Raw genomic sequence first — 23,763 nt, 5'->3', positions numbered from 1 at the left:
TGGAGCTGAGATAGCCATTGAGGATAAAGCTGGGAAGAAATGTATTCACCCTGCGGATTTAATTACGCAAGGAGACATGGAAGCTCAGTCCATTGAGTATATTCCAGATGGGAACTGATAAGAGTTTTGAGTTTGAATGGAATTAAGGGATCTGGTTAATGGGAAAAAGGCAGACCTAGATAAAAGATCAACCAAGATGCTGCCTGTACCACCCCCCCCCCCCCCCCCCCCGTGAATTCCTCCAGTACTTTGTGTTTTACTAAAGATTTCAGCAGTTTCTTGTGTCTGCCCAACTGACTAGACCATCATTGTCACCCAAGCGGCCAGTGTTTGTTGTATCTATAAACATCTTTATCATGCCCCCCTACATTAATACTGTTTATATCATATAGAGAAAGGGACTGAACACGGAGTCTGGGGTTCCCACTACAACCCTATCAGATATACATCCCTCAACATTGTCTCTGCTTCCTGCCACTCACCTAATATTGGATCTAACCTGAGACTCCATAGGGTGTAGAAGCAGGGATCTGGAGCCAAAAACACACCGCTGGAGGAACTCTGCGGACCAGGCAGCATCTTATATAGAATCCAGCATCTGCAGCTCTTCGTCTTCATCTGTTGTGGGATCTTGACCCAAAACGCCGACCACTCCTCTGCCTCCACAGACTCTGTCTGACCCGCTGAGTTTTTCCAGCAGTTTGTTTTAGCCTTGCATCTTTAAATCCCAGGGTTTCCCTTCACCGACCAGTCTGCCTCGCGGGACCTTGTCAAACGCCTGGTCACGGATCTACACAGACCACACCAAGCGACTCAGCCCACCCTCCTGGTCTCTCCCACCGGGGCCGCCCTTTCCCCACTGCCCCCCCCCGACACATCCTGCCCGGCCCAGCGGCCGGGGGGGGGGGGGGGGTGGGGGACCGAGACTCACCTGTGTGTTCAGCTTCTGCGTGTGGAGCTCGCTCAGAGCTCGCTGCACGGACGCGGTGTTGCGCTCGATGGTCTTGAGGTGTCGGTACAACTGTCCCTGCAAGAGAGGGGAGAGGGGCAGGGGGTGAGCGCGGCTTGCCGGCGATGGGGAGGGGGGGAGGGTGCGGAGAGGAGGGGAGGGAGGAGAGGAGGTGGGGGTGCGGAGAGGAGGAGGGGGTGGGGGTGCGGAGAGGAGGAGGGGGTGGGGGTGCGGAGAGGAGGAGGGGGTGGGGGTGCGGAGAGGAGGGGGGGGGAGGAGAGGGGGGAGGAGAGGGGGGGTGGGAGAGGAGAGAGGTAGGGGGTGAGCGCGGCTTGCCGGCGATGGGGGGGGGGAGGGGAGGAGAGGAGAGGAGGGAGGAGAGGGAGGGAGGAGAGGAGGGAGGGTGGAGAGGAGGGAGGGTGGAGAGGAGGGGGGGTGGAGGTGCGGAGAGGAGGGGGGGTGGGGGTGCGGAGAGGAGGGAGGAGAGGGAGGGAGGGTGGAGAGGAGGGGGGGTGGGGGTGCGGAGAGGAGGGGGGTGGGGGTGCGGAGAGGAGGGGGAGGAGGGGGGGAGGAGAGGAGGGGGGGAGGAGAGGAGGGGGAGGGTAAGAGGGGGGGAGGAGAAGAGAGGGGGAGGAGAAGAGGGGGGGAGGAGAAGAGGGGGGGAGGAGAAGAGGGGGGGGAGGAGAAGAGGGGGGGGAGGAGAAGAGGGGGGGGAGGAGAAGAGGGGGGGAGGAGAAGAGGGGGGGAGGAGAAGGGGGGGAGGAGAAGAGGGGGGGGGAGGAGAAGAGGGGGGGGAGGAGAAGAGGGGGGGAGGAGAAGAGGGGGGGGAGGAGAAGAGGGGGGGAGGAGGAGAAGAGGGGGGGAGGAGAAGAGGGGGGGAGGAGAAGAGGGGGGGGGAGGAGGAGGAGAGGAGGGGAGGGGGGGAGGGGAGGGGGGGAGGGGGGGGGGAGGAGGAGGAGAGGAGGGGGGGAGGAGGAGGAGAGGAGGGGGGGGGGTGGTCGCGGGGTGCACCTACCCGCAGCTCCCTCTCGCCCTCGCTGATGCTGCCGCAGAGGTGTCCGCGGTGGCGGCCGATCAGCGTGCACAGGGTGCAGACACACACGCCGTCATCCTTGCAGAAGACGTCGAGCAGCTTCTCATGCTCTGCGCACTTCCAGGCGGACAGGTCGGCGCTAGTGTCGACCAGCGGGTGGCTGCGGAACACGCCGCTGCCCGTGTGCAGCTTGAGGTGAAGCGGGCACATCGAGGCCTCGCACTTGAGGCACGTCTTGACGGCAGCTTGCCTGGTGCGGCTGCAGTAGCTGCACAACACGGGGCCGGCAGCGGCAGCGGCAGCGGCTCCTGTCCCTGTCCCTGTCCCGGTCCCGGTCCCGGTCTCCAGCGCCCGGCACTCGGGGCAGTGGCCGCCGGCCGCCTCGGTCAGGCAGGAGCGGCAGAAGCGGTGGTCGCAGCCCAGCACCACCGGGTCGGCGTACACCTGCAGGCAGATGGGGCAGGTGGGCTCCTCGGACGGCCACGGCTGCGATGCTGCAGTTGCCATGGCCGAGGCGGGATTTGCAAGGGGCGGGGTTGCACGTTGCGGGTGGAGACGCCGCACTGTCTCCAGCACCCGCTTATCTACAGAGGCGGATCTGTCCCACGCCCCAGTCACACAACAGGCTGTTCGGCCCCACGGTGTTGTTCCAGCGCTTAAATCACCTGCCTCCCCCTCCTTACTCCAATCCCGGCTAATGCCTGGGATGAAAGCGTTGTCCTATCACTAACGACCAAAGACATTAGAGTTCAACTCTTTGGAGTTTAGAAGAACAGAGGTGATCTTATTGAAGATTATTATTATTATTATTATTATTATTATTATTATTTATAAAGGATGATCTTATTGATCGAATTTATCTAATGGTTCTGTAAATTGCTCCTGTTAGGCAGGTGAGGGGAGATCCGGGAGAATAAAACATGGGATTAATGTAGGACAGTGGGATGATGATGGCGGGAGGGGGAGGGGGAGGGGGAGGGGGAGGGGGAGGGGGAGGGGGAGGGGGAGGGGGAGGGGATCTGTTTCTGTCTGCGTGACTGTCTGCGTGACTGTCTGCGTGACTGTCTGCGTGACTGTCTGCGTGACTGTCTGCGTGACTGTCTGCGTGACTGTCTGCGTGACTGTCTGCGTGACTGTCTGCGTGACTGTCTGCGTGACTGTCTGCGTGACTGTCTGCGTGACTGTCTGCGTGACTGTCTGCGTGACTGTCTGCGTGACTGTCTGCGTGACTGTCTGCGTGACTGTCTGCGTGACTGTCTGCGTGACTGTCTGCGTGACTGTCTGCGTGACTGTCTGCGTGACTGTCTGCGTGACTGTCTGCGTGACTGTCTGCGTGACTGAATGATACAGCGAAAGACACAAAATGCTGGAGTAACGCAACTGGTCAGGCAGCATCTCTGGAGATGCTTGCCGAGTCTTCATCTTTATCATCTTTATCAGAGATGCTGTCTGACCTGTTGAGTTACTCCACCACTTTGTGTCCTTTTGTGTATTAACCAGCATCTGCAGTTCTTTAAGAAAATAACTGCAGATGCTGGTACAAATCGATGTATTCACAAAATGCTGGAGTAACTCAGCAGGTCAAGGCAGCATCTCGGGAGAGAAGGAATGGGTGACGTTTCGGGTCGAGACCCTTCTTCAGACTGATCTGAACCTGCAGTTCTTTGGTCTACTCAATGATACATCGGAGAGCGGGACACCTTGAGATAAGATCATGTTGCAATGTGGCTTGGTTTAAAACGCTGACATTCCGTGCCTAATGTTACCCCAGGTGCGGCTGTACTGAAGTACTTCGTACACAAGGGCCTGGACATGGGAACGGGTGTTCACCCAGAGAGAGGAGGTCAGCGATGACTACCCAAGTTTCTGAAGGTCCAGTGGTGTAAAGAAGAAAGTCCAGAATGGAGCCGCGGTTGAGGTGTGATGTGAAGCAGGGTATGCTCAAGGAACATTTAGAACAGAGATGAGGAAAAACTTTTTTAGTCAGAGTTGTGAATCTGTGGAATTCTCTGCCTCAGATGGCAGTGGAGGCCAATTCTCTGAATACATTCAAGATAGAGCTCTTAAGGATAGCGGAGTCAGGGGGTATGGGGAGAAGGCAGGAACGGTGATCAGCCATGATCACATTGAATGGCGGTGCTGGTTCGAAGGGCCGAATGGCCTTCTCCTGCACCTATTTTCTATTGTCTATTCTATTGATAAGGAAGAAGGGTCTCGATCCGAAACGTCACCCATCCATTCTCAACCGAGATGCTGCCTGTCCCGCTGAGTTACTCCAGTATGTTGTGTCTATCTTGTGCTCAAGGCCAACAAGGTGGGAAACCTTTAGAAGAAATTAAGTTAACCATTATTTTATTAGCAAAACACAAACCATGGAGTAACGCAGCGGGTCAGGCAGCATACGTGGAGGGAATGGACAGTCGGCATTTTGGTTCGGGTCCCTTCTTCAGAGTTTCTGAATCCATAGATGCTGCCTGACTCACTGAGTTCCTCCAGTGTTTTGCTGAAAATTCCAGCATCTGCAATTTTTTGTATCTACGTTGGTTTTATTAGTTTTGTAACATGTAGGCATATTGGGGAAATTATGTGAATTTGCAGGCACATTAGTAGGTGACCTATAGGTCCATGTTAAAACTCTCGGTAGTTTGTTTGTTTGTTCCTGAACTACAGACAAAACGGTACACGATAGCGCGACAATTTTAGGCCCACTTCACATTTTAAAGTTTAAATGTATCTCCTAGGGAGGGGGGATGGAGGGAGGGAGGGAGGGAGGGGGGGGGGGAGGGGGAGGGGGAGGGAGGGGGAGGGGGAGGGGGAGGGAGGGGGAGGGGGAGGGGGAGGGAGGGGGAGGGGGAGGGGGGGGAGGGGGGGGGGAGGAGGGCGGATAAGGGGGGTTGAAGGGGATGACGTGGGGGGGGGGGAGAGGGGGAGGGGAGGAGGAGGGGGGTGGGGGGAGGAGAGGGGGGTGGAGGGAGGGGGAGATAGGAGGAGATGGGGAGAGAGGATAAGGGAGGGGGAAGGAGGGGAGGGGAGGAGGGCGGGGGCGGGGAGGAGAGGAGGGCGGGGGGGAGAGGGTGCTGTACCAATGCAGGAGAGGTTTGGGCCCAACGGGTCTAGTTGGAAGTTATAGATGATGTTGCGAGATGGTGCCGCTGTTGAACCAACACACTGATGACCCAGCGGGGCGGTATCTTCCGCTTCTGAACTACTTTCTCCTGGGCACAGCCAACATTCCCTTTGGTCAGGGTTTGTGGAGAAAGGGGAATGGGAATTGTACAGCTTTTGCTTTCCCGGAGTTTATCTAGCGGTGAATGGATTATACTTCTGGAAGGAAGTTGTACCGAAAGACCAACATCTCAAAACGTACCCCCGAGTCACGTTCACAATGGGCATAAAGATGGGAGGCCCGACCAGATCAAACATCAGTAAGGGGATCACTCCATCAAAGCCAATGCATCATTGTGCAGAAGCCAGTGGCATTACACTGTGTAGCCAATGTTGCAACACGGAAGCCCAGGCGGAAACTTGGATTCAGCGTTTTGTGAGTTGGCGAAAGTCCATTCTGGTCTCCCAATACCTGGAACTCACTTCAGTTATCTCCCGGTTCTAGCCCCCACAAGCTCGGCACAGACTGGCGATGGGCAGCGCTCCCTAGCACTGTTCACGCCCACCTTGGGTAACCAGCCGAGTCACGACTGCCGACCCAAGCATCCCATTGGGCTCAGACCCCTGCGGGACCGCCCCCGGTAAATGGCGTGAAATATAAAAAGCCGGATCACCTGCAAGCCGATAAAAAGAGGTGTGGTTGCTCGCCGAAGAGTGAGTGGGAGTTGAGGTTTTGTTCGCTTAACCACGACTGCGTTGTAAGTACAGCGTGACTTGTTCGGGGAACACTTTGCGGCAAGTTTACTGACCCGCTGCACTATCCACCTCTGCTCCGTGCTGTGCCTTCGTCTTGTTTTAAGTGCAGTTCGTTTCCCCCGCTGAAAGATGCATTTTCGGCCGCTGTCGGGCTCCGTCGGCCTACTCTTGCATGAGGTTGGGTTGCGGGGGGCGAGGAACTGGTATGGCTGAGTAGGAGTATACACTCGGGCAGTGGAGTTCCCTTGCGCCCGAGGTTCTTTAAAATTCTGAAGGTGAACGTTGCTTCTCTACATTGACATCTCCACCTTTTATCCAGCATCTACTCTGGTATATTTCGTGTTGGTTGCATTTACTCGTGTGTTGCAACGTTCTCATTTTTTATTTAGTTTTGTAATTGTTATTTAGGAAGTTTGAGGAAAATGGGATTGGGTAAATTTTGTATTCAAAGTAATTTGTACTCATGGAGATGGTTGCTACTCTTTACTTTGAAACTGCAACAACATAGAAAATAGCTGCTAGATTAGGCCATTTGGCCCTTTGAGCCAGCATTGCCATTCAATATGATCATCCAAAATCTGTACCCTGTTCCTGCATTTTTCCATATCCTTGATTCTGTTAGGCCGAAGAGCAAACTCTCTCTTGAATATCAGTGAATTGGCCTCCACTGCCTTCTGTAGCAGAAATTCTGCAGTTTCACAACTCTGGGTGAAAAAGTTTCCCCTCATTTCAGTCCTAAATGGCCTGCCTACCACTTATTCTTAAACTGTGACCCCTGGTTCTGGACTCTCCCAACATTGGGATAATTTTTCCTGCATCTAATCTAATCTCTTAAGAATTTTATATTATGTGCAATGCCTTGCCAATCTTGCATTGGAGGACAAGCAGGACTGTCTCATTAGCTACACTGAAGAGCAAAACTCATTTTCACCTTCAAAGGGCAACTGTTAGCAGTAGATGCCAGTCTAGTTATAAGGTCATAAGTAATAGGAGTAGAATTAGGCCATTTGGCCTATGAACTTACTCTGCCATTCAATCATGGCTGATCTATCTCCCTCCTAACCCCATTCTCCTGCCTTCGATAACCTCTGACATCTGTACTAATCAAAAATCTATATCTCTGCCTTAACAATATCCACTGACTTGGCCTCTACAGCCTTCTGTGACAAAATTCCACAGGTTCACCATTCTCTATCTAAATAAATTTCTCATCTCCTTCCTAAAAGAATGTCCTTTAATTCTAAGGCAATGCCTAGTTCTAGACTCTCTCATTAATGGAAACATCCTCTCCATGTCCACTCTATTAAAGCCTTGCACTATTCTGTATGTTTCATTGTGGTCCCCCTTGTTCTTCTAAACTCGAGTACAGGCCCAGTGCTGACAAATGCATGTCATAGGTTAACCTATTCATTCCTGGGATCATTCTTGTAACCCTCCTCTGTACCCTCCAGAGCCAGCACATCCTTCCTCTGATATGGTGCGCAAAATTGCTCACAATATTCCAAATGTGGCCTTATTCGTGCCTTAAAGCCTTAGCATTACATCCCTGTTTTTGTACACAAGCCCTCTTGAAGCATTTGCTTCAATGATTGATTGATCTAGACTCTAGAGTGACCAATCCCAACAGACCCGAAGCAAATAAACCAACATTGAAAGGGTTATTGGTTAGTGTCACACTTGATCCAAATGGTGACTGGCAAATTGCTTTGTCTAAGTTGCTTTGCCACTTAATGAGTTGTCTAATTGGCTTGTAACCACTATGCTACATCTTGTCTACCTGTGGTGATTCTGCCTTGTCTGAGTGCTGCCACTGACTCTCTACCAGTAGCGGTGTAGAATTGCTACATTACATTGTAGTAACACTAAGGCTCCTTCCAACTTTTAATTGGTATGTCTTTTGCAAAAGGCACAGGCTATAGATTTATACAGCACAATGTCACAATGACTTCACAGTGTATCACTGTTTCTCAACACTCGTTCAAAATCCTGCAATGACCTTCATAGCACTTTTTTTTAACACATGTTTGCTCTTTTAACAAATCTATCTCTTGAAGTGAATGGAAATGCTGTTGCCTCCCCAACTTGCAAATAAATGGGGCTTTCCTTGTATTCAATCACCATGTCAACCTGACCGAATGTTATTAAAGTTTTAAATAATTAAAGTTCTTGGACAGTCAATTGGTAACAATTTTGTATTTGTGCCATTGCACATGCCTGCTATTGCATGAGCTTTTGGACAAAATTGAGTTTGAATGAATTGAAAACTGCATTTTGGTTAACTACTTTGGTTAATCTTCTGGTCATCTTGGACATAACAGTGAAAATAAAAGATGGAGTAAGTCTTCATTGGTTAGCAATCTCGTATTCTTCTAATGGGTTGTCTTCTGAATGGATGCAGAAAAGCTGGTTTTGACGTTTCTTCTCCTACAGGTCTACAACCAGAGATATGAAGCTCCCAGTACCCCTCATGATCCTCTTTTGTAGTCTAATCAACATGCTCCAAATTGGTAAGTTTGTATCTGAGAAATGTTTTCAATGTGAAAAGTGACCTTTTCATGTCATGCCACTACCAATTGTTGCACAATTCTGGTGCCTTGATCTGTTCCCTGGCCTTTAAAAATAAGGGTCGGCAACCTTGAAGCTTGGGTCCAGGGGAGTGATGAGCATTTTGTGACAATAATACAAATTTGCTGTGGAAATGATGTGCCATTTTCCACAATTGGAGGTTTCCCCCCAGTATTTGGCCTCAAAGTAAGCAGTGAATAGTAGACCTTGGAAATGAGACTTGCAATGTGTGGGCGGTGAGATGGTACAGCAGTAGTTGTTGTCTCAGCACCAGAGACCTGGGTTCAATCCTGACTACAGGTGCTATTTGTAAATTCTCTGCATGAATTTTCTCTGGGAGCTCTAATTTACTCCCACATTCCAAAGATCTACAAGTTTGTAGGTTAATTGGCTTCTGTAAATTGTCTTTGTTATGTAGGGTAGTGCTAGTGTACAGGGTGATAGCAGGTTGTGCAGACTCAGTGGGCTAGAGGGATTGTTTCCACACCATCACTAAACTAGATTGAATTTGGGGTGTGGTTGGTAAATGACTTCTATTTGTGAAACAGTGGACCTTTGTCTTTTCAGAAGCATCAGAGACATTGATTGTACCAGAGGTTGTTAGTATGACAGTTGACAGCATTCAGACAGTTAAAATTGTCATAAGGTAAGGCACATGTGCAATCTAATGGAAACCTGAACTTTGTTTATTTTGGACTTTTTAAAGAAACTGTTGAATGCAATTTGTATGCTAAGTCTATTTTTACCTTCCAGTGTTCCTCTGCCAGAGGCCATAGTCATCAGATTTGCTGTGATTTACTCATCTAAGCAAACTAATATTGTTGAGCTCCCTGAACAAGTAAGTAACAATCTTTAAGCTTGGAAACTATCAAGGCGAATGGGTTTTGACTGGTGACTTGGATTCCCATTGTCTTGTTTTTTTGTCTGCCAATTGCTTTCCCTGCAAACATATTCCTTCTGTACTCCAGTGACTTTGCTTATTTTGTTGTAAATCATGTTCTGCAAAGGCATTGAATCTCCTTTTCCAGACTTGCACATGCGTGTGTACTTCCTGCAATAGCAGGTTTCACCCTCTTCATTGCAGGATTTGTCTTCCATATGCAATGTCACAAGCTCATAAGTGATAGGAGCAGAATTAGGCCAATCAGCCCATTGTCTACTCCACCATTCAATCAGGGCTGATCAATCTTTCCCTCTTGACCACATTCTCTTGCCTTCTCATGACCCCTGACACCTGACACCTGTACTAACCAATGATCTATCTCTGCCTTAAAATATCCTGTTTTCAATTTGCTTCCCTATTAGCCAGTTTAGTAGCATTTTATTTATTCAATCCACTTTTTGATCTGGTCTTGAATTGCATCTTGCAAGATGAATTGGTAATATTTGAATTCTGTTCTCGTGCTGAAATGATCTTAACTTCAAGTTTTGCGTGTTCGGTGAGTAATTTTGTGCACTTGTATTTGTTTTACTTTCTAAACATGCCCTGTGGCACAATCCCATGGGATGAATGGAACTTCAAAGCTATTACAATTTTTTAATTTCACCCTGACTTGCCATTTACTAATGAAGACACTTGTTTCCATGCTCTATTAGATTCTATTACCCAAGCTTGCAAGCTCTTCATCCTTTCCAGTTAAAGCTGTTGAAGTTGGACAAGTCAGCATTCTCCTTCAGTCTAACAGCAGCAATCTGACCAGGCATGTATCTCTATAGACCAGACCATAAAGCAACTCAGTTTCTCCTGTTTTGCCTCCTGTGTACCTATGATAGACTCCCATTGGAACATGGGTGTATCCATTCCTTCTGAACATGTCTCCAAGTGCTGATCTACATTATCTCAAATTACTGCCTTCAGGTTTAAGTGTCTCTACAATAATTTAACTAGATCTAGTTTGACTTCCAATTACTTACCTTCAAACCCAGACTCTTCTTTCCAATTGTTTGGGGAAAGCAATATGCCTTTCTTGTCCATCCCTTATGAAGAAACAGCTGTCATCTTTGCTAATATTTTGGCAATGGGTTGATTTGAGTCGGAAAACATAAAACATTTGGCAGATAATATTTTCAACTTCTGCTGTGTAACTTGGTGACACTGACTGCCTAAGTTTTGCTTCCACCAACTTGAGTTCCTGCTTCCAGAGTACCCCTTGAGCAGGGATTGTTAGCAATAATTTCACTTGATGCCAGAATGAATTGATGTTTGACAAGGTATTAGACCACAGCTCTGCTGAGGTTTAATGTACCTGTGTAATGAAAAGAAGAGGGGTACACAATGAAGTGGAGATGGTGCATATCCCATATTGTTGAAGGATATCAATGATGGCAGTAGTTTAAACATTAAGAAATACTTCAAAAGCCATTCCATGAACAAATGTATAATCTGTCACTGCATTTGAGAAGAACTTAATGGGGGCACATGACCTAAATTGGCAAGTGATTAGATCACTTGAATAGATATGATATGGTTTCCAGCAAGGAAATGGGCTCTTTAGCCCAACTAATTAGTGCTGTCTAAGTTGGTATTCTAGGCGAGTCCCATTTGCTTGCAATTGGCCCATATCCCTTGATGTTCCTATCCACATCTGTTCAAATGTCTTTTTGACAATCATAATTGTATCCACTGCAATTGATTCTGGCAGCTCCTCCAGATACAGAATGAAAATGTTGCACTTGAGTTCCCTCTTGAATCTCTCCCCTCACCATAAAACTGTAGCTAGGCACAGTACTCCAAGAGTGGTCTCACCGATGACTTCTTTGGCTGTATCAAGTCCCTGCTTTTGTGCTGCGTGCCCTTCCCAATGTAAAACACCTTTACCACCCTATTCACTTGAAGGGAATTGTGCACCAGCATGTTCTGTTCTACATCTCTCTCCAGGGCTCTGCAATTTACTATCCAAATCCTGCCTGACATACCAAAGTGCAACACTTTGCACATTAGTTAAATTCCATTTGCCTTTTCTTGGTTCCACTTCCCAACTGATCTAGATTCTATTGTAGACATGGATATTCTTCCTTGCAGTCCACCAGTTTTGATGTCATCTGCAAACATTGTTAACTGCAACTAAAATGTGGTGTAACTTCTATTCCACTGGATGTGAAATACTTAATACAAAGCAGTGAGTTAGTAGGGCTGTTGCCTTGGAACTTGAACAACCCTGACCTTGGGTGCTATCTGTATTATATTTGTGTGTTCTACCTCTGGGATCCCTCAACATCCTAAAGATGAGTGGGTTATTTGAACTTGACAAGTTGCCCCGAGAGTGTAGGTGAATAGTGGGGGCTCAGGAGAGCAAGTTGTAGGCAGAATTGGGGAATGGGCTGGCAAATATTTCATGGGCTAAAATGGTCCTCCAGCATTATAAAAATTAGGATGTGCCAAAATGTTTTGTGAATTCAGTTTGGTTAGAGTTTGTGCTTTACTTTCAATCAGGCTTTACTTGGCTTAATGGAATAAGTAAATATCTTGTTCAAGAGTTAATTTCAACTAGCTTGTGCCTTGACACTAATAGTTTACCAGCTAAATGTTACTTGCTTTGATGTACTCTGTTCTATCAATTGAAGTATTTAAATTTGTTTTGTAGGGCTCCAACACGCATTCATTTTCTGGTGGTGCACAGCACTGCCCTGAAGATTATAAATATGATCCTCGGTTGGATTTACTTCCTGGCATGGTCCATTTCTTTCTACCCCCAGATTTTTGAAAACTGGAGACGTAAAAGGTAAAGGCAGCTGGGTAACGAATACAGCACTTGCCCTGTTAAACTAACTCCAGCCTGTCTGCAGGTTAATTTATCCAAGTGGTCCCAGAAAGTGGCAAACAGTGATCTGTTACTTAGCTGCAGTAAATTACCCCTGATATAGATATGACAGGGAGTTGATAACACGAGTATAGTAAAGTTGCCTAGGAATACCTTAAGCTGGTAAAGGCTCTAGATACTTTCTAGGCCACTACTGAAAGAAAATAAAAAAACAGCCCATGGTTTACAATTCATTTGGCTTGTATTCATTGCTATTTGCTCTTATTCTTGGTGACTCCAAACTTATCTGAGTTTGCTGCAGTGCACTTGTATACAAAATATTAGTATGACTTGGAAGAATAATGCTCCAAATCATAGTTTTCATGGGAAGGCTTTCTCAAAATGAAGGCCTTTCATAAAAGTAATCCTGGCTGTGGTTTTGATTCCTGGTCTTTTCCTGTCTTTTAGTATCACTTTATCCAAATGTGAACGTCATTTAATACAAATGACTTGTATTAATTAGCCCCTTGACCTCAGTATTCCCTGAAGGACAGACATGCTGAAGACCTGATGAAACCAATTGCCTAAAAGGCCCTGAATTATGCTAGAGTTCAGATTTCTCTGGTGACCAGTTAACATTTTGGCTCTGCTCTAGAATGTTCATTAAATCTTCAGGTTAACATTGACTGTTTAATTCTCTTTCTATAACAGTGTAATTGGATTGAATTTTGATTTTCTGGCATTGAATCTGACTGGGCATTTGGCATATGGAGTGTTCAACATTGGCCTCTTCTGGATTCCCTGTGTTAAGGTAAGGATTAAGGTAAGGCCTATTTGAGGCTGTCTTTGCATTTGATTAGCTTGGATCACTTAATAGCTTGGGTCAAACATCTACCATTATGTTCTAATCTCAGGAAACCAATTAACACAGGGAATGCTCTAGAATAGATATCTGACATTCACCAACTGTTGCTAAACAACAATTTCTCTTGTCCTCTCCAAGGATACTCCAATGTTTGACATTCAGATGATCTGCTTGGTATTAAAACATTGTGCAGTGGCGAGTGAGTTGTACAGTGTTTCATTTATCAAATGGCAACTTTTGAGAAAATTAGATGTTGAATTTGTCTTTTACTGGAAAATCAATCCAACTTTGGTCCATGCCCTGGTAGTGAACTTGAGACCAGATGACTGAGCCTGAAGTACAGATTTCCACCAGTATTGTATGAAGTCCTTCTGCAGTGGAGACTTGATGGTTTTCCATTGGGAAACATCACAACTCTTGGATCATAAAATGATCTTTAGTTATACTTTAAATCTGAAGATTTTGTTTCCTAGTTTATTGGGACAGGCACAGGGATGAGAGTACTGATCCATTGCAAGATTCGTGGACATTTCCAACATGTTGAACTGTTTGTCTAAATGTAATGGTGTTTTTGACTTGTCGTTCCAGAAACAATTTCTTCAGTGTAATCCAGATGGAGTGAACCCTGTGGAATCAAATGATGTATTTTTTAGTCTCCATGCTATCTTGTTCACTTTCATCACCATCTATCAATGTTGCATTTATGAGGTCAGTTTCTCATTTGCAGGCTGTTGGATTTGTAGACTCTAGTTTAATAATTAAACTGGTTGTGCTGTGACCATAGGCTCCTGGAAGTACTTGTTCCCTCAATCCCAGACCCAACAATTGGCTTCCACCTTGGCTTTACTGTTGTATTCTGAAGTTTCTGCTAATTACATTTTCAGTTTTCTTGTTAAATTAGATTTGGGGTTTCTGTTTATTACGCTTGCCTTGTTTGCAATATTTCATTCCTTCTATCGAAAGGAGTCCAGAGGAGATCATATAATTTGACCTTGGATGCTTTCACTTTGATCTTCACACTTTTTTTCAAATTTCTGGAAAATAACCTGAAGTTCCTTTGGCCAAAGGCAGGCTATTCCAGCTTGAGCCTCTCCCATGCAGCCTCCTTCCTTTCCCCAATACCTGTTGGGGTCCCCATTGCCACCCCTTGTGGACTAAATACTTTTGTCACAGCCTCTGCAGGATCTGTACCAGATCACTTGCACAACCACATAGGATTTGGGCACTGCAATTAAACAGGTTTGAATCTTGATCACCTTGTACTTGAAGTTAATTAAATCTAGCACAGCTCAATTAAAAGCTCTGATCCATCGAATCAATATTTTCCCAATCGCCACTAATTGTGTAGTTGTAAAATGTTCCAAGCCATTGACATTTTGTTCTTAATGTTGCTGATCATTTGTTTTCTGTTATGCAGCGGGGGTCGCAGAGTGTGTCCAAGATTGCGATTGGATTTCTCGTAGCTGCATGGCTACCTGCTATAATCTTCATCATCCTGGCTACAAGTGGTCAAATAACATGGCTCCAACTTGTCTACTATTTCTCCTACATCAAACTAGGCATCGTCCTCATTAAATATATTCCTCAGGTAAGCATGGAGTTGTGCAGGACCAAACCAATGTGAGCAGATAGCTTTTGTTTAAACCACTGACACCTAATAGTAAAATCCTGCCTGTGTCAAAATCTTGAACCTGACTGACTTCATGCTTGTGCTGCCTGACACATGCATGGCAGATGCAATATAATGTGGATAAATGTGAGGTTATCCACTTTGGCGGCAAGAACAGGAAAGCAGAGTATTACCTGAATGGTGACCGATTGGGAGAAGGGGAGATGCAACGTGACCTGGGTGTCATGGTGCACCAGTCATTGAAAGCAAGCGTGCAGGTGCAGCAGGCAGTGAAGAAAGCGAATGGTATGTTGGCATTCATAGCAAGAGGATTTGAGTTTAGGAGCAGGGAGGTTCTGCTGCTGTTGTACAGGGCCTTGGTGAGACCGCACCTGGAGTATTGTGTGCAGTTTTGGTCTCCTAACCTGAGGAAAGACGTTCTTGCCTTAGAGGGAGTACAGAGAAGGTTCACCAGATTAATCCCTGGGATGGCGGGACTTTCATATGAAGAAAGACTGGATAGACTGGGCTTGTACTCGCAGGAATTTAGAAGACTGAGGGGGGATCTTATAGAAACATATAAAATTCTTAAGGGGTTGGAGAGGCTAGATGCGGGAAGATTGTTCCCGATGTTGGGGGAGTCCAGAACCAGGGGTCACAGCTTAAGGATAAGGGGGAAGTCTTTTAGGACCGAGATGAGAAAACATTTCTTCACACAGTGGTGAGTCTGTGGAATTCTCTGCAGTTCATTGGCTATATTTAAGAGGGAGTTAGATGTGGCCCTTTTTGCTAAAGGGATCAGAGGGTATGGAGAGAAGGCAGGTACAGGCTACTGAGCTGGATGAACAGCCATGATCATATTGAATGGTGGTGCAGGCTCGAAGGACCGAATGGCCTACTCCTGCACCTATTTTCTATGTCACCCAGGTGGCTTTATCCGATTAGTGCCTGACTCTGGCCACTTAGTGCCTGACTCTGGCCACTTAACCACATTAAGACTCTGGTGCAGACCCCTTAACAATTAAGTGAATACCATCAATACTTCTTGGCCAAGACTAGTTGGAACATTGATGTGAAGATTCTTGATACAAGAATGTAAAAACTAATTGGCAGGTGCTGTCTAACCAAACCTTTTCAACAAAAGCTTACTGTTGGGTTTTCTTTTACGACAGACTAAGGTGGTTACCTGGGGTACCACTAGCTCGTGTTAATCTTGGCAGCCCATTAGACCTTTGATTTGATCTAAAATCCAGTCTCATTGCTAACTTTTCCTGAGTTTCGAGATATCCTTGTACAGGAGGCAAATGGTTACTTGATTAATGCAGGAGTTGGTTTCACTGGTGATTCTTTCTCCAGGCTTGTATGAACTATCGAAGGAAGAGTACAATTGGCTGGTGCATTTGGAACACGCTCCTGGACTTCGTTGGGGGTATTTTCAGCCTTCTGCAAATGTTCATGCAGTCCTACAACAATGGTAAGACTTAATTGAAATGTTTGCTCTGTAAAGAAGTACCTACTCTCCTTGGTCCAGTTATCACAATTTAGTGACCAGATATTAATTTTGACTTTCATCCCAGCTGCTCATCCAGTGACAAGGTATTTTGTAATTCTAACCTGTTCATTACAATCATTCCACTCCTTTAAACATATCACTGTCGACAGCTTGATTGTAATTGTCTAGTATTTCTACTGACAAGATGGAGCACAACTAAACAGCTCTTCACTGCATCTCCACACACATGACAATAAACTAAACTGAACAAGGCATTTTGTAGCCTGTTTATGAGGAAAATGTAAACGGATCCTGGGACTCAAAAATAAAAATAGTCAGTCAGCAGCAACAAGGTTAATGTTGATTAAAATACTGGATCTGATGGTCAGCATTGTTCCTCTCAAGATGCTGCCTGACCTGAGCACTCCCAGCATTCAGCAGTTTTGAACAGAAAGGACTTGCTTGCCTTCAATAACCCAAGTTTGGCAGCTTCTAACAGAAGCAACTGATTGCTCACTTATATCTCAAACTCATTTATGCTGTGATTTGTTTCCATCACTAGAACATCTGTCATGTATTCTATCGTCTAACCTTTAGTGGTCAGGCTACATACACACTCAATGTTAGCACTGAGGGCACTTGAATCACAAACTCCTGGATGATCTCTTGATCATTTTGTTAGATTCTGAAATGGCCAAAGCTACCCCTTCAATTAGAAACATAGAAAATAGGTGCAGGAGGAGGCCATTTGGCCCCTCGCGCCAGCACCGCCATTCATAGTGATCATGGCTGATCATCCACAATTAGTATCCTGTGCCCATCTTCTCCTCATATCCCTTGATTCCACTAACTAGCTCCATCTAACTCTCTCAAATTCATCCAGTGATTTGATCTCCACTGCCCTCTGTGGCAGAGAATTCCACAAATTCATAACTCTTTGGGTGAAAAAATTCCTTCTCACCTGTTTTAAATGGCCTCCCCTTTATTCTAAGACTGTGGCCCCTGGTTCTGGACTCCCCCGACATTAGGAACATTGTTCCTGCATCTAGCTTGTCCAGTCCTTTAATTTTGTATGTCTCTAAGATCCCATCTCATGCTTCTACACTCCAGTGAATACAAGCCAAGCCTTTTCAATCTTTCCTCGTATGGCACTCCCGCCATCCCAGGGATTAATCTCGTGAACCTACGCTGCACTGGCTCAATTACAAGGATGTCTTTCTTCGAATTAGGAGACCAAAACTGTACACAATAATCTAGATGTGGTCTTCCCAGGGCCCTATCCAACTGCAGAAGAACCTCTTTACTCCTATACTGAAATCCTCTCGTTATGAAGGCGTTATGAATTATGGTGTGTGTACTGGCTCTTTTTGAAGTTTAACTTTTTCTTCCTGCAGATGAGTGGATGCTGATTTTTGGAGATCCGACCAAGTTTGGCCTTGGACTGGTATCCATCTTGTTTGATATCATCTTCATGGTGCAACATTATTGTCTGTACAACAAAGCCAAAGCCTACTTGTCTCTGAATGATGGTGAATCTTCCGTGAGCTAAAACCAGAAACTTCTTAATTACTTGGTTCAAATACTTGTTTGTACAATTCACATTGGGCTATAATGATTTGCAACAGAACTACACAAGGTTATGATGCAGGAATTTTAAAAGCCTATTTAACAACCCTTCTGAGCATCACTACCTTTGACCCTCACCCTGTCCTATATCAGAATAATAGCTGCTAGAGAACGTTCGTGTGACTGATCCTTGAATACATGTATCACCAAATCCATTTAAAGGCATTGTTTACTGTTGGTGTGGGTTATAATGGAGTAACAACTTTGTTTGGAAAGGTGCACCTTGGGTGAACCCTTTATAGTTAGTGTTTCAGATTGCCTAATTTTTGAACGGGTTCAAAATTATTCTAAAACTTAAACACAAGACTGAAATGCGATTCACTAATTAAACACTTTTCTATTTGCACTTGCTTCCATTGCCCCCATTGGCAGAATGACCCAGTTTAGTTCCAACTTCATGGTGACTTTGCACTGCCCTGTCCCCATTCATGACAGCCTGGATATTGAGCATACAACCGAGACCTTTCGGTTTGCAATGGCTAATATGGATCTTTAACTGTCAAATTGTCCTGTTTGGTGCTCTATGTGGATTCAAATCCACTCTGTGCCAGGATGCAACATGTGTTGAACTCTCAATCTGTGTAAATATTTGGCCTAAAGCTGTGTTTTATAACTAAATTAAAAACATGTTTAAGTACTTCAGCTTGTGAATTCCTAATCTGCATTTAATTGTAGTTGCTGGCTTGTCTGCCTGACTCAGATGAATATTTATTGTTTGGCCAATTTACATTACGGGTGATCCTCTCCAAGATTCTCAAGAAACGCTGACCAACCTTTCCCTTTCTCTCTGGGCTCCCATCGAGCATACTTGTGGAGGTGAGCAAAAGGATTCATTGCTGTTCTTGGTTAATGTGGGATACAGCTGAAGCATTGGCAGACCAGATGAATGGTTTTGCAGCTCTGTATTAAGCTTTTAGATGGACACATGGGAGTGTAGGGAATAGGGATATGTGGATTATCTACAGGCAGATGAGATGAGCTTAACTTGGCATGTTGGCACAAACTATGGCTGAAGGGCCTGTCCTGTACTAGCACATTACTGGGGCGCTGCTGCATTTAATTGGTTGTCCCCAGTAGAATAACCTCCAGCTGATCTGACCTCTTTCTGGCTGTGGCCTCTTCTGTCACTTGCAGTAGATGTTTCGATGGTTGCTTCCAGCATCTTTCACTAAGTTTGTTGCATAGGATATGTCATGGTTCACATTGACCCATGTGAATAGTTGCTCTATCCTTTCAATGCAAGTAAATGAGCCCATAACTATTAATGACATTTCAGCAGCAACTGTTTCTATCTTGTCAATGGGGCCAGGAAAATGGTCAAAGTTCAATGGAACTAGCTTCCAATCAACAAAACATCTCTGGAATGGCATCCTCTAGCGGTGTAGATGTTATCACTACCCGTATCCTTAATCACTCATCTGAATCTCTAACCTGCTGAACAAATATGGCTATTCTGAAATTGGCCTTCCCTATTGACCCAACTGTCCACACTCTAGGTACTTTCCTGAGCTAATCCCACTTTCATGTATTTGGCCCATATCCCTCCCAGCCTTTCAAGATTCAAGATTCAAGATAGCTTTATTTGTCATCCAATATTGGATGAAATTCAGTCATCCACAGTCCAACAATAAAAGCATTAAATAGGCATTAAAATTACACAACCCCCAAAACACACATAAAAAGAAACATCCATCAAAGAAACATCCATCACAGTGAGTCTCCCCCAGTCCTCTCCTCACTGTGATGGAAGGCCACAATGTCTTTCCCTTCTCCTGCCGTCTTCTCCCGCAGTCAGGTTGTTGTGGTTGCAGGCCGCGCCGGATGGTCCGCAGCGGCCCGAGCCGAAGGCGAGTCCCAGCCGCTCCTGCAGCCTCCGAAGACGGCCGGCTCCGCCGATGATAAGTCCTATCTGTATCTATCTAAATGCTGTTTTAATCTTTGTATCCACCTCTACCACTTCCCCTGGCAGCATGTTCTACCCGTGCCACCCTGACATCAGTCATTCAAATTAGCATATTTGACTTGCTCGTCCTGTGATATTGCTCATTTGCCAAGAACGTTTGCAGTAGTTTCACTAGTTAAGTAGTGTGGAAATGGATATGAAGTAAAGTTGAGCTTGAGTCTAGGACTCTGAATCTGTGCAGGAGAAGAATTTCCAAGTAAAGTTCAATTCTGTAAATGCCCGGGGCTGGAAACAATATGCAGCAAATGAAGAAAACATCCTAGTAAAAGGAAACTGTTCCCAATGGGCCAAAGCGATACTGTCAAGGTGTCAGATGTTGCCCTCTGGGAGAAGAAGGGAATGATTAAATTTTGATGGATTAAATGACAAAGGGCTCTTCATTTACTAGGTCAGGCCTTAGAAAGCAAGAATGTCGGCTTTCTCGGGTAGAGGATGAAGATAATAAGGGCTGAGCATTTGGGTCACTGCTTCCAATTCTCTGATCCAACTACCCATCCCTGGAATCATTTAAGTTAAACTCTTTTGCACGTTTTAAAATCCTTTGCATCTTTCTGGTTTTGTTGGCTGCAATGACCTGGGTTCAGTCCTGGCCGTGGGTGTTTAAAGTTTTGCACACAGGGTTCCTCTGCCTGCTCCAACTTCTTTCCACATCCCAAAGATATGCAGGCTTGGAGGTTAATTGCCCATCAGAGTATATTTTTCTAAGAAATCAATAAGCTAATGCTCTTTCCAAATTTATGGGCAATTTCAAAACATCTGCATGTCACATAAACTCTTTCCATCAACTGTTTCAACGTGAACAATAATCTATGCACTTTGTGAATTAACTTGATTAAATCCAAATGCAGGTCAGCATGTTTTTAGTTTGTACTGCTAGTCTGCCTGTTGGACCCAGAACCTTTTGCAGCTAATTGTTCATATTTAAAAACTAGACTGTAGATAATGAAAAAGAACCAATCAATTTGTGATACACAACTTTAAACTTTAATTTTGACATACAGCATGGAAACTGGCCCTTCAGCCCACTGAGTCCATGCCAACCAGCGATCACCTTATACATTAGCACTGTCGTATGCACTAGAAATAATTTACAATTACAGAGCCAATTAACTGTACATATTTGGAATGTGGGAGGAAACCAGAGCACCTGCAGAAAACCCATCAGATCTCAAGGAGAACGTACAGACAGCACCTGTAATCAGGATAGAAATGTTCAGGCAACATCTATCTGAAACATTATTTCTTACTTCAGTTGAGTGTTTATTGTTGGTCTGTGGTCCAGGGGGACGAAGGTGGTTTACCATGCTTACCTTTTAAACACGGTGCCTTTGAACTTTGCCATTTTCCCCAGTTGCTGCTCCTTAATTTGACTTACAAATTATGACTCGGGCACTGTACTTTTCTATCTCTTTCATTAGCCTGGGTCACAATCCATCTGGACCAGGTGACTTATCTACAAGAGCGTCAACCCCCTTGTGACCATTCCATCAACCATTGACCCATATAGATTTTTGGCTACATCTTCCCGTTTCCAGGCTGCAGCAATATTGTAGATGTATTGCAAAATGTTCATATTGGTGACAATTCCTGTTTTAGATTGCAAAGATGGGGGGGGGGGGGGGGGGGGGTTGAAGAGAGCACAAAGAATCTGTGGTAATGTGGAGGTGAAGATCATCCAGGGGACACGGATGTGATTGATGCCATCCAAGAAAATCAGGATGGATTGTTAATCTGAGCTGTCTTGAGGTGTAAAAATATGAATACAAGCCAGAGAGCTGACAGTGAGGTGCAGAAAGCATCAGCTGCTGAAAATCTGAAATACAAGAAAAATCTCCCAGCAGGTCAGGCAGTACTCATGAAGGTTGAGAAAATTGCAATAATGTTGTAGGTTAACTTTATCATAAAGTCAGTTCTGACACACAGGAATGGCTGGTTAACTGATACAATAAAATTCCATACTGAGTTCTAAACACAGCAATATGTGTGGGTTGAGTGTAGTGGAGAGGGAGTGAACCTCCAAGGCAATTTCAGACTTCCCTTGATCACGTGAACGTGTCTCCTTTTCAGAGTGGGCGAAGCAATCCAAGAGTGGGTTGTTGATGTTCCTTTAAGCTACAAGAAACATTGAAAATTGGGCATTTGGACCCTTCCCTGATGCAGTTAGACATGTGCAACTAGAAAGGAAGACAATTTTATGCAGACTGGGACCAATATGCAGAGGATATGTTCATCTAGAGGCTGCAAGATGTCAAAGGCTGCTTTGCAACTCCTTCCAAATCTACAATCTCAGGGGAACGGGTTCATCAGAATTCCACTGCTTTCAATTACAGGCATGTGAGGTAATCTATCTATCCATTCTACCCCATCTGAATCCTAGCTTGACTACCCAATAGCATCACAGGTTACCAAGTCAATCTCCATCACTTCTCAAGGGCAATCGGGAGTAAACAATGAATGCCAGCCTCCTCCATCTCAGTAAGTGGTACACAATTACTAATGGAGCACTGCGTGTGAATCTGCCAGTTCTCTCTGTGAAGAAGGACTGAAAGTGCATCATTTACACCGCTGAGCACTTGTATCTGAAGCTTTGGCCCAAGAGTGCCCACCCATGGCACCAACTACCTGAAGCTGTGAGTCCGATTTCCACAGTAGCAGCTGTAAAATTAAACAGCAAGCTCTGGTACTGTGTGAACTGGGGCAGGGATGGTATGTCAAAGACTACTGGGAAATCAGGTCCATTGTCTATTGCCCTTGGGCTGTAGTTGCCAGTGTCCCCAAGGCTGGTATCATGCAAGAATCTTATCTGAAAGCTCAGTTGACCCTAACAGTTCTGGGCCCTGGTTGTGACCCGGATGATGCTGTACCTGCTGCCACTGAACAACATTCATGCATCACACTCGAGAAACAATCAGTCCTGGAGGAGACACTTTGCTTTGGAGTGACAAAGGCTTGCATTATTCATCAAACATGTGCATCATGCCCACCACATGAATGATTCAGTTCCTTAATTTCTCGCAAATTATAATTGTCACACACACACACACATTTAAATGCATAATGAGCACCTTGCTTTTCACGCTCTTCTTGGGGCTGAGTTGCTGACTCACACCAAACTAGCAGGGTGCTTCTGAAGTGCTAATTTCTCCTGTACCGTGTCTCAGTGAGTGGGACTGGCACCTCTGAGTCAGAGCCCTGCAGCTTGCACCCCAGTCGAGGACTTCAATGTGCAGACTCCATTGCACAGCGTTATGGAAGCGATTCATCATGGCGACTTCCAACATTAAACCCAAGCCCTTGGAAACATCAGGGACTCCAGTGGCGGTGACATCTTTGGAATAACAGGGAGATAACCAGTTAGCTCTCCCACTGCATGGACTGTGAACAGTGTTTATCTTCCACTGTTTAAAAACTAGTCATGTAATAGTTTTGTTTATTTAATTACAAAGTGTTTCTGACATCCCCTCTGTAGCTCCCTCTCAAAAATTATCAATATTGAAAACAAACACCTCCCTTCAAACACCTTGCGGTCCAGGCACTCTAGTTTAATGGGTAACTCTAAACCGAGCCAACATTGTACCCCAGGTGAGGATGTAACTACCGGTAGTGCAACCAAGAACACCATATTTTATCAGAGATCAGTCTCACTTGCCAAAGGTTAGAATAAAAAGTGCTTCATTACATTGTATATCAAAGTTGGAAATGTGCAAGTTGGATTTTTGCATCTGAAAAGAAAATCTAATTTCTCGATTGGTACAGGTGTCAGAGATTATGGGTAGAATGCAGGAGAATGGGGTTAGGAGGGAGAGATAGATCAGCCATGATTGGATGGTGGAATAGACTTGATGGGCCAAATGGCCTAATTGACCTCCTATTATGACCTTGTGACCCAAGTCTGAAAGTTTTAAGAAAATGATTATGTCCTGGTTTGAGTTTACTATTAAAGAGGCACTCAAATGTCATAGATCAATTCATTGATCAGGCAGTCAGGCCTGGTGTGCTCATTTATTCAAGCTGGACAACATTGGGGAGGAAAGCAACATTTAAAAAACCCTTGCAAAAG

General features: G+C 45.4%; 1 protein-coding gene across 5 annotated transcripts; it reads left to right on the top strand.

Annotated features, from left to right (window-relative positions):
* Window positions 1-1,947: 1,947 nt before the first annotated feature.
* Window positions 1,948-18,526, top strand: LOC144607316 (cystinosin-like). Of its 5 annotated transcripts, none has more exons than XM_078424069.1 (11): window positions 1,948-2,177; window positions 8,274-8,350; window positions 8,976-9,054; window positions 9,162-9,246; window positions 10,005-10,108; window positions 11,993-12,130; window positions 12,860-12,959; window positions 13,602-13,721; window positions 14,431-14,601; window positions 15,979-16,096; window positions 17,509-18,526. In XM_078424069.1, exons 1-11 carry the CDS (start codon window positions 1,990-1,992, stop codon window positions 17,661-17,663), a joined length of 1,335 nt encoding a protein of 444 aa, XP_078280195.1. In that variant the 5' UTR covers window positions 1,948-1,989; the 3' UTR covers window positions 17,664-18,526. The 5 variants fall into 5 exon arrangements, with proteins under 5 accessions (XP_078280195.1, XP_078280197.1, XP_078280198.1 ...); XM_078424071.1 differs by having other exon boundaries at window positions 2,096-2,210; XM_078424072.1 differs by having other exon boundaries at window positions 2,114-2,760.
* The last annotated feature ends 5,237 nt before the right edge of the window (window positions 18,527-23,763 follow it).

Source organism: Rhinoraja longicauda, chromosome 28, assembly GCF_053455715.1.
Source record: "Rhinoraja longicauda isolate Sanriku21f chromosome 28, sRhiLon1.1, whole genome shotgun sequence".
Taxonomy (NCBI): Eukaryota; Metazoa; Chordata; class Chondrichthyes; order Rajiformes; family Arhynchobatidae; genus Rhinoraja; species Rhinoraja longicauda.
Note: the sequence above shows the minus strand (reverse complement) of the source record. Positions and strands in the feature narration are given on the sequence as shown.

Excerpts from the sequence above, each read along its gene's own strand:
- LOC144607316 (XM_078424069.1), top strand. The coding sequence starts at position 1,990 with ATGCTGCCGCAGAGGTGTCCGCGGTGGCGGCCGATCAGCGTGCACAGG. Across the intron at positions 9,055-9,161 it reads ACAGTTAAAATTGTCATAAG|TGTTCCTCTGCCAGAGGCCA; the intron begins GTAAGGCACATG and ends TTTACCTTCCAG. Across the intron at positions 16,097-17,508 it reads CATGCAGTCCTACAACAATG|ATGAGTGGATGCTGATTTTT; the intron begins GTAAGACTTAAT and ends TTCTTCCTGCAG.